This window comes from Cebus imitator, unplaced genomic scaffold (assembly GCF_001604975.1).
Source record: "Cebus imitator isolate Cc_AM_T3 unplaced genomic scaffold, Cebus_imitator-1.0 Scaffold79, whole genome shotgun sequence".
NCBI classification, from domain to species: domain Eukaryota; kingdom Metazoa; phylum Chordata; class Mammalia; order Primates; family Cebidae; genus Cebus; species Cebus imitator.
This window is the reverse complement of record NW_016107394.1, coordinates 3,806,332-3,816,649: the sequence shown is the minus strand read 5'-3', so window position 1 is coordinate 3,816,649 and position 10,318 is coordinate 3,806,332. Positions and strand designations below refer to the sequence as shown.

At 49.4% G+C, this 10,318-nt stretch overlaps 1 protein-coding gene across 2 annotated transcripts in view; it reads right to left on the bottom strand.

The window, feature by feature from the left end:
* Nucleotides 1-10,054, bottom strand: part of DNAJB13 (DnaJ heat shock protein family (Hsp40) member B13) — a 20,057-nt gene extending 10,003 nt beyond the window's left edge. Inside the window, exons 1-3 of one of the 2 annotated variants that reach the window (XM_017532964.2) lie at nucleotides 9,712-10,054; nucleotides 2,763-2,866; nucleotides 1,215-1,376 (exon numbers count right to left, since the gene is read on the bottom strand). In XM_017532964.2, the coding sequence (XP_017388453.1) occupies nucleotides 1,215-1,376; nucleotides 2,763-2,866; nucleotides 9,712-9,779 (334 nt within the window). In that variant the 5' untranslated portion in view covers nucleotides 9,780-10,054. The remainder of the gene's footprint in view (nucleotides 1-1,214; nucleotides 1,377-2,762; nucleotides 2,867-9,711) is intronic. The other variant, XM_017532965.2, reaches the window with a different exon arrangement.
* Between the last annotated feature and the right edge of the window lie 264 nt (nucleotides 10,055-10,318).

Below are 10,318 nucleotides of genomic sequence, written 5' to 3'. Positions count from 1 at the left end.
GGAGTGCAATGGCGCGATCTCGGCTCACCGCAACCTCCGCCTCCTGGGTTCAGGCAATTCTCCTGCCTCAACCTCCTCAATAGCTGGGATTACAGGCATGCGCCACCATGCCCAGCTAATGTTTTGTATTTTTAGTAGAGATGGGGTTTCACCATGTTGACCAGGATGGTCTCGATCTCTTGACCTTGTGATCCACCCGCCTAGGCCTCCCAAAGTGGCCTCAATGATTTTTTAAAGCACCTAATTCCCTGTTTTGAATCCCTTTCTGCTTAATATGGCTAGAACAGTATTTGTTTCTGCAATGGATCCCTAAGAGACATCTGACCAGTGAAATCTTATGCAGATCTATACATACCATATAGATTTGCATATAAATGAATAAAGTAGATCTATATATAGTATAACATAAGATAATCTCCAAGATGTATTAAGTTAAAAAAAAATCACTGTGTACAATGTGGCCATATTTCCTTAACAAAATAAAAGGCTTATGTAAAAATAAATATAGCTCATACATGCGTGGAAAGTTTCTGGAAGGATACATAAACTGTTTACTAGTAGCTGCTTCCCTAGTATGTGCTTCCGGGGAAAAAAATGGAGGGCTGGGCTGGGCAGAGTGGCTCACACCTGTAATCCCAGCACTTTGGGAGGCTGAAGTGGGCAGATCATTTGAGGTCAGGAGTTCAAGACCTGCCTGGCCAACATGATGAAACCCATCTCTACTGAAAATACAAAAATCAGCTAGGTGCGGTGGCTCACACCTGTAATCCCAGCACTTTGAGAGGCAGAGATGGGCAGATCACCTGAGGTCAGGAGTTCGAGACCAGCCTGGCAGACATGGCAAAACCCCGTCTCTACTAAACAATACAAAATTATTAGCTGAGTGTGGTGGCGGGTGCCTATAATCCCAGCTACTCAGGAGGTTGAGGCAGGAAGAACTGCTTGAACCTGGGAGGCAGAGGTTGCAGTGAGCCGAGATTGTGCCACAGCACTCCAGCCCAGGCAACAGAATGAGACTCCATCTCAAAAAAAAAGGAGAAAATGGAAGGTCAGAATGTATTTCTTTTTCAATGAATTCTGTTTTACTTTTATTTTGCAAGGTATTATATTTATATTTATTAAAGTAAAAATAAAAGCAAAACTACTCAGTGAAAAGCATCTTTTATAGCTGTGTCCTTCTCTGAAAGGCAGGGTTGGGGAGGAAGATCTCTTACCACTGAACGGGTTGTTTCCACCGAAGAACTCATGGAACACCTTTTCGGGGTTGCCATGGAAGACGTAACCAGTTGTCCATGGGGTCTGGGATCCAAACTCCAAAGGAATCCCACCTTTCAGGCCTTCCTCTCCAAACTTGTCATAGATGCTTCTCTTCACGGCTGTGGATGGGCATCACTGTCAGGAGGCGTCCAACTTTGGGGGCTGGGATAGGTGGAGGGGCTGGGAAGCAGGCAGATATGAAGAAAGGGAAGAGGCAGAAGCAGCCTGATTCCAAAGCGCCTGCTGTCTGGTAGTCTTTGGAATGAGACCCTAGGAGTCAGGGGTTCCATTTCCTTCTGTGAGGACCTAGGTATGGCTCCTGTAGCCCAGAAGAGAGATGTGAAAGCCTTGGGTTTGTTGGGGACAGGGTGAGGGATTGGGGGGATAACTGAGAGACTGAGGCTCAGGCCGTGGCCCTGGGATTTGGCCTAAGTCATCATGGCCACTCTCTTATCTGGGCATACAGAATCGTAGAACATTGACATTTTAAAAAGCTACAAATTCTGGAGCCTCTAAATTCTAGAACTTTGAAATCCTAGAGTCTAAGGACCCTGAAGTCCTGGAAACTCGGGGCTGCAGAAACCTTAGTGATCTTCTAGCTGTACTTCTGCAGGAACCAGGATTAGTCTCCAGGTCAAGCCCTCAAGGAAAGCCCCCCAGGACCGCCCTGGGTGCTGGCGTGGGGATTAAACTTTCCCCACTCTGCTGGTCTCCATAGGACAGATTTCCTAATTATTCCTGGCCTTTCTCTGCCTCTTCCTACTCTTGCTGGCCTGGGGGAGATGGACACTCAGCCAATGGGAGGGACCTCTAGGAGGGACAGGAGAGCACACCTGCCCAACTTCAGCCTTTTTCCCCATGGCTGCAAGCCCCTCACTCTGTTCCTACGGGAGAAGGTCCCATCCCAGCAGGGCATAGGGGTGTGTGGGGAATGTGCCCCAGCCCCCGCACTGCCTGCCTGGGTGAACAAGTCAGTGTCATCCTGGGCTCCACACACCACGTCCTCCACCTTAGCTTGCTTCTACTGAGAAAAGCAGTTGTGTATTCTGTCTTCTCTGTGTGTCTAGAGTCTGGGCAGGGAAGAGGCATACTTCCTCGCTGTTGGGCTCCCTCAGAAAACCCAACAGTCTAAAGACTTAAGGAATGATCTTGGCCTGGCGCGGTGGCTCATGCCTGCAATCCCAGCACTTTGGGAGGCCAAGGTGGGCGGATCACGAGGTCAAGAGATCAAAACCATCCTGGCCAACATGGTGAAACCCCATCTCTACTAAAAATATAAAAATTAGCTGGGTGTGGTGGCATGTGCCTATAGTCCCAGCTACTGGGGAGTCTGAGGCAGGAGAATTGCTTAAACCCGGGAGGCAGATTGGCAGTGAGCTGAGATCGCGCCACTGCACTCCAGCCTGGCACCTGGCTACAGAACGAGACTCTATCTTAAAAAAAAAAAAAAAAAAAAAAAGGAATGATCTTAATTGAGGGGGTTGCTCAGCCCCACAGCCACTCACGGTCACTCAGCACGTCGTAGGCCTCTGCTATTTGCCTGAAAATCTCTGCTGAAGACGGCTCATATGACTTCAGCGGGTGGTTCTTAAGGGCGAGTCTGCGGTACCTGGAGGAGGGAGAGTTAATACAAGTCATACCAGCTGGCCTGGTTTTGAAGGCAGACCAGAGTTCAGAGCCTGCACTCTGTCCACTCCTGCCTAGCTATAAGTCCGGGGTGGCTTCACCGGCTGTGGTGGCTGCGGAGGTGCGCTGCTCGGCTCTTGAATAGTAGCTGGTCTGGGGAGCACAGTTGACTGACCGTCACAGCAGCTGCCCACCTGGGCATCTGAGCTGAAGCTGGTGCCCCCAGCCAATGCTTACGTCTGGTGGGGATATCAGGGCTGGCCTGTTCCTGCAAGACACAGGACCCCTCCCACGGGCAAGCTTTTCGTGAGGGCTCCCCAGAGCCTGGCTGAGCTCCTCCCCGCTCCTCCCCTCCCTGTCTCCTCTCGCACGTGCAGGGCTGCACTGTGTTCTGGGGGCTCTCCCCGCGCGCTGCTGCTCCCTTCCCTTCATCCTTCACGGTTTCTCTGGGTACACTTCCTGAGCCTCTTAACCTGTTTGCGTCTTTGAGGACTGGAGCAGACACACAGGCGTCTTGGGAGGATGAGCCACAGTCGGGTGTGCAGCGGGCATGGCTGAGGCGCTCAGTGCCCGTCCAGTTCCTGTGCCGCCCCCACCCACTCTGTGCTCATTTCCCCCCCACTTCTGTTTCTGCCCATTCCTCGGCTATTTGACTGAAAATGTCTGCTGAAGACAGCTCATTTGACTTCAGCGGGTGGTTCTGAAGGGCGAGTCTGCGGTACCTGGAGGAGGGAGGGTTAATACGAGTGGTAGCAGCTGGCCTGCTTCTGCGGGGCAGACGTGGCAGCATCTGAGGCTGTGTATCGGCTGTGGCCCGGGGTGAGGGAGCGAGGGCGCGGACTGGGTGGTTTGCGGAGAGTTTAATAAAGGGACCTTTCGCCCAGGTGCAGGAGGGGCGGAGGGAGGCCACCAGCGGCGGCCGAATGCAGCTTTCCCAGACCAGGAACCGAGAGGTGTCTGTCGGAGTGTATGGACGGGGCCTCAGCGGAGCTGTGACCTTCTGTCAAGGGACACAGCTGACTGAAGAGACCCCACAGGAGAACTGGGGAATAAAGCCGCAGCCCCGCCCTGCTCGCTCCGCTTCTCCCCTGGGCCGGCTGCATCTGGAAGGCTGAAGTTGGGGCAGTGGGTCTGAAGGGCTGCACAGGAGGCATCCAGCACAGACGCCTGTCACTCAGCCCAAGCTGACCCCCACCGCGCCTCCGCTGGCTTTTCCACTGCCCACACCCGCCTCGCCGCCATCCCAGAGTTCGCGGCTTCTTTTCTCACCCCAGAGGCAGGCTTCTGCCTCTCACAGCTATATCTCCATCCCAAACCAGACGACTTCCCTGAGCCAAAGACGACTACATCCAACTGCCTGCTTGCCATCTCCTCTCCAAGGTGTCATAAATTCACTGAGCCCAGATACATAAATTTTCTTCTTTTTTTTTTTTTTTTTTTTTTTTTTTTTTTTTTTTTTTTTTTTTTTTTTTTTTTTTTTTTTTTTTTTTTGTTACGGAGTTTCCCTCTTGCTACCCAAACTGGAGTGCAGTGGTGAGATCTCGGCCCACTACAACCTTCTGCCTCCAGGGTTCAAACGATTCTCCTGCCTCAGCCTCCCAAGTAGCTGGGATTACAGGCGCACACCACCACACCCGGGTAATTTTTTGTATTTTTAGTAGAAACGGGGTTTCACCATGTTGGCTAGGCTGGTCTCAAACTCCTGACAGGTGATCTGCCCATCTCGGCCTCCTAAAGTGCTAGGATTACAGGCATGAGCCACCATGCTTGGCTAATTTTTGCATTTTGAGTAGAGATGGGGTTTCGCCATGTTGGCCAGGCTGGTCTCAAACTCCTGGCCTCAAGAGATCCACCCTCCTTGGCTTCCCAAAGTGCTGGGATTACAGGCATAAGTGACCGCACCTGGCCGCCAGGTAAATTTTCATTGCATAATTTTTCCCCAGGCGCTGCAGCCAGAAATGTGAGCATTTTGATTCCAAGTTCTCCTTTGTCCCCTCCACCCCTCCCCTATCAGTCATCAAGTCACATGGGGTTTTCCTTCTAAATAATGTTCTGGGCCAGGTGCAGTGGTTCATGCCTGTAATACCAACACTTTGGGAGGCCAAGGCAGGAGGATCACTTGAGCTCAGGAGTTTGAGACCAGCCTGGGAAACATGGCTAAACTCTGACTCTACAAAAAAAAAAAAAAAAAAGCAAAAATTAGCCAGGCATGGTGGCATACACCTGTAGTCCCAGCTACTTGGGAAGCGGATGCGGGAGGATTGCTTGAGCCCAGGAAGTGAAGGCGAGATTGTTAGCCGAGATTGTGCCAATGCACTCCAGCCTGGGTGACAGAGTGAGACTTTGTCTCAAAATAAATAAAATGTTCTGTTCCTGTCTCTTTATTCCTGCAAGTATTGCAGAACCATGTCTTCTGCACCAGTGGCCCCTTCTGCACCACATTGTGTGCTGCCAGTTGCGATGATATCTCTAGCGCTCTCTCTCTCTCTCTCTGCTCTTGTTCATGCTGATGCTTCTAAAATGCTTTTTTTTGAGATGGAATCTCTCTGTTGCCCAGGCTGGAGTATAGTGGCACGATCTCTGCTCACCGCAACCTCTGCCTCCTGGCTTCAAGTGATTCTCCTGTCTCAGCCTCCCAAGTAGCTGGGATTACAGGCATGCGCCACCACACCTGTCTAATATTTGTATTTTTAGTAGAGATGGGGTTTCCCCATCCAGGCTGGTCTTGAACTCCTGACCTCAGGTGATCCACCCACCTTGGCCTCCCTAAGTGCTAGGATTACAGGTGTGAGCCCCTGTGCCCAGCCCAACCTTCTGAAATACTTTCTGACAAGGTCCCTCTCCTGGCATAACACTTCACTGGTTCCCCCATTGTCTCCAGCATAAAACTCTAAGATCCGAGGCCCTGCTTCTCTCTCTGGCCTCACTCACTCTTCTGTCTTGCTGCTCCCTTGACCTCTTCTGCATGACTCATCCCTCTGCAGCCCCTCCCAGCTTCTCTGGGCAATTTTTACTTCATCCTTCAACCATCGGCTCAGGGGCCAAATCCCCTGGGGCACCTTCCATGACTGCTAGCCTCCTTTCTAGGTTAGACTCCACTGCCCAAGTCCCCAGCACCTTTGATCCTAGTCGTCAGCAGCACTGTGTTCCAGGTGTCTGTTGATCCGTCTTTCTAATAGACTATGAGGTCCTAGAGTTGCTACATCCAGTTCTAGTCCCAGTGCTGGGCACTGAGCAGGAGTGAGTAAATAAATGGTATTCGCTCAGCATCCTGCAGGGCAGCCCATCTCACTGTGGGATGGCTCTGACTTTTAGGCAATGCCTCCTCTTACTGCGACAGGAAGCTGGGTCTGTGGTCCTGCAACTGTCCCTCCATCCATAAAGGTCCTGGCTGTGCCCTGGGAACATTACAGAGAGAATGTCTACCTTCAGAGACTTGAAGACAATTGTCACAGCCTTCCAAACCAGCCATTCTCAGTTACAAAGGTCACAGTCAGTTATATTTATTTATTTATTTAGAGACAGAGTCTCACTCTATCACCTTGGCTGGAGTGTAGTGGCACAATCTCAGCTCACCGCAATGTCTGCCTCCCAAGTTTCAAGCAGCTAGGACTACAGGCGTGTGCCACCACACCTGACTAATTTTTGTATTTTTAGTACAGATGGGTTTTCACCATGTTGGCCAGGCTGGTCTCAAACTCCTGGCCTCAAATGATCCTCCCCTCCTTGGTCTCCTGTAATCCCAGCACTATGGGAGGCCAAGGCGGGCAGATCACTTGAGATCAGGAGTTCGAGATCAGGCTGGCCAATATGGTGAAAGCCCATCTCTACTAAAAATACAAAGATTAGCCAGGCATAGTGGCGCATGCCAGTAGTCCCAGCTACTCGGGGGCTGAAGCAGAAGAATCACTTGAACCCAGAAAGCAGAAGTTGCAGTGAACCGGGAGCATGCCACTTCACTCCAGCCTGGGTAACAGAGAGAGACTCCGTCTCAAAAGAGAAAAGAAAAGAAAAAAAAAGTAACAAGTTTGAGAAGGGTTTAGTTTTTTTCATATAAATTTGGGTGGTTTCAAAATTATCCCTGCAGTAACATCTCTCTCATTCACCTGCTTTCCTGAGTGGGAGAGAAAGGGGTAAAGTCACAGCTTGAACATTGCAATTATGAATCCTGGGCAATTATAAACCATCCTTATAAACTTCCTTATATAAGTTTAGCTTTTTTTTTTTTAAATCGATATCTAGGACCTCCCATAAGAGAGCATGTCATACATGTGGCTTAGAGTTGTTATAGGGGAGAAAGGGTTAAAGACTGGTGTTTGAAACATACGCAGTTCTTTTAACCACTCCATTTTTATTTTATTTATTTTTGAGATGGAGTTTAGCTCCATTGCCAGGCTGGAGTGCAGTGGCTCAATCTTGGCTCACTGCTACCTCTGCCTCCCAGGTTCAATGGCTCAATCTTGGCTCACTGCTACCTCTACCTCCCAGGTTCAAGCGATTCTCCTGCCTTAGACTCCTGAGTAGCTGGAATTACAGGCACCTGACACCATGCCCAGCTAATTTTTTTATTTTTAGTAGAAACAGCATTTCACTATGTTGGCCAGGCTGGTCTCTAACTTCTGACCTCAGGAGATCTGCCCGCCTTGGCCTCCCAAAGTGCTGGGATTACAGGTATGAGCCACCGGGCCTGGCCTTATTTTTATTTTTATTAGAGATGAAGTCTCACTCTGTCACCCAGGCTGGAGTGCAATGGCATGATCTCAGCTCACTGCAACCTCCACCTCCCAGGTTCAAGTCATTCTCCTGTCTCAGCCTCCCAAGTAGCTGGGATTACAGGTGTACACCACAACACCTGGCTAATTTTTTGTATTTTTAGTAGAGATGGGGTTTCACCACGTTGGCCAGGCTGGTCTCAAACTCCTGACCTCAGGTGATACCCTGCCTTGGCCTCCCAAAGTGCTGAGATTGCAGGCATGAGCTACCACATCCGGCCATTTTTATTTTTTTGAGACAGTTCTTGCTCTGTCACCCAGGCTGAAATTCAGTGGTGCAGCCATAGCTCACTGCAGCCTCTACCTTCTGGGCTCAAGCAATCCTCCCACCTCAGCCTCTCAAGTAGCTGGGACCCAGGTGTGTGCTACCATGCCCAGCTAATTTTTATATTTTTGTAGAGACAGGGTCTTCCTATGATGACCAGGCTGGCCTCTCAAATTCCTAGACTCAAGGGATCCTCCTGCTTTGACCTCCTAAACTGCTCAGATTATAAGCATGAGCCACCACACCCGGCCTTAAACATTCTTTATATGACATGATTTCACATGCAGTTGTTGCTGGACACATGCATTATCTCATCTAATCCTATTTCAATCTCAGAGCAACCTTTATTATTATGATGATGATTTTGACATGGGAAAGCTTCTGGCTCAAAGAGGTTAAATAATTTGCCCAGGTCACACAGCCAGCAGGTAAGTGAATCTGGACTCTGATCCAGCCCTTTCCAGTGTTTAAGCTGTACTAATCTTTCCGCACTCCCACTGCTCTTCCTGATTACCTTTCCCTGGATAGGTCCTTCTGGTCAATGAGATGCTCCAAAGAGTGGGTGACATCATACACTCTCCTGAGATGTTCTCAGATTCTTTCATGAGTTTGTGTCTTTTTTCTCCAACAACACTGCAGACTCTCCACTTACTCCAGTGATCCCCTAAAGGACCTGACCCAGGAATAGGCCCATGATCGGCAACTCTGGCAGACCTGATGTCTGAACACTGACTCTGCCATTTACTAGTGAATGGCCTTGGGATAATAATGGCACTTAATTCTTAGGACTGTTGTGAGGATTAAATGAAACAGTGATGGAAGGTTCTCCAAACAGCATCTATACACTCAAAAAATGCAGCTATTGTCACTGCCGGACTTAATTGATTGAGTTATCCTGGACTCCTTTTTTCTTTACCCTCCAATGATCCACTTAATTGTCAAGTCCATTCCCTCCCCTTTCCCTGGCCTCATCTTTTGCCATGATCACCACAAACACCTCCTAAGGGGTCTCTCTCCTTCCAAGACAATGGCCACAGCCCCCTGTACTTCCTCTTTTGTAACACTCATCACAGTTGTGGTGACTTATTCAACATCTATTCAGCAACAAAATCAAGCTGCATCAGGTCTTGATTATCTATTCTGATAATTGAGATATTGATTATCTATTCTGAAAGGGAATGTCGCTGTCGGATTCCTACTTAATATCTCCAGCTGCCGACACTGCAGCAGGAGGTAAAGTACCCTCTCAACCCTTGTGGTAGACACTCAATAAGTATTTATTTAAAAAAACATGTTTTCAGAAAAATGTTCTGACTCCTGTCCTAGGCTATCTTAGGACCAGAGCGTCCTTAAGACCTGATGATATTCAGGGATGTAGTTTAGTCAATGCTGAAAACCTCCATCACGGCCAGAATCGAATTTGTAATATCCATCAGGCACAGCCTCTCCCTTGTTCACAAGCTGCTGGTTCTCCATAATATTCACGATAAAGTTCAAATGGCTCCTTTGTCTCTATTTCATTGTTAGGAAAAGCAAGACACCCAGGAGAGGAGTCAGAGCATGGAGCATAAAGGGATATGGGTTGGGAGCAGATTGAGGAACTAAAGAGTTCAAATTTCCAACCTGGATCTCAACCCAGCCCAAAGCCAGGACACAGGTATGCAAGAAGTGAAAGAAGGAACGAGGTTCACCTTTTCTGCCCTAAGCCGTGCAGGAAAGCTCATTTTGGAAGAGAGGAAGGCAGGGCCTGCCCCAGCATACCTCTAAGGCCTGGCCCCGACCCCAACTTACGCCTGTTTGATCTGGGCATCCTCTGAATTGCGAGTGATCCCGAGCACAGAGTAATAATCCTGGCCCATGGCTGGCTGGCTGGCAGTGAGGCCCAGGATAGTCCTCAGTCTCCAGCAAGGCTGTTAGTTGGCTTCCTTGGTTGCTCCGGACAACCGCACAGGTGCACTCTGGGAGTTGTAGTCCCACCTCCCTAAACAAATCTCGGCTCCGCCACAGAGAGGAGCCAGTGAAAGGACGGGGAGAGCTGGGGTTAATTCTGTGACCCTGCAAAAGGTCACTCAACTCGGAAATTGGAGGCTCATAGGGCTCTGTTTTATTTTGTTTCTGTTTTTAAAGAGAGCAGCAGCTGGGCACGGTGTCTCATGCCTGTAATCCTAGCACTTTGGGAGGCTAAGGTGGGGGGATCACGAGATCAGGAGTTCAAAACCAGCCTGGTCAAGATGGTAAAACCCCGTCTCCACTAAAAATACAAAAAATTAGCTGGGTGTGGTGGTGCATGACTGTAATCCCAGGACTGCTTGAACCCAGGAGGCAAAGGTTGCAGTGAGCTGATATTGCACCACTGCACTCCAGCCTAGGTGACAGAGTAAGACTCTGTCTCAAAAAA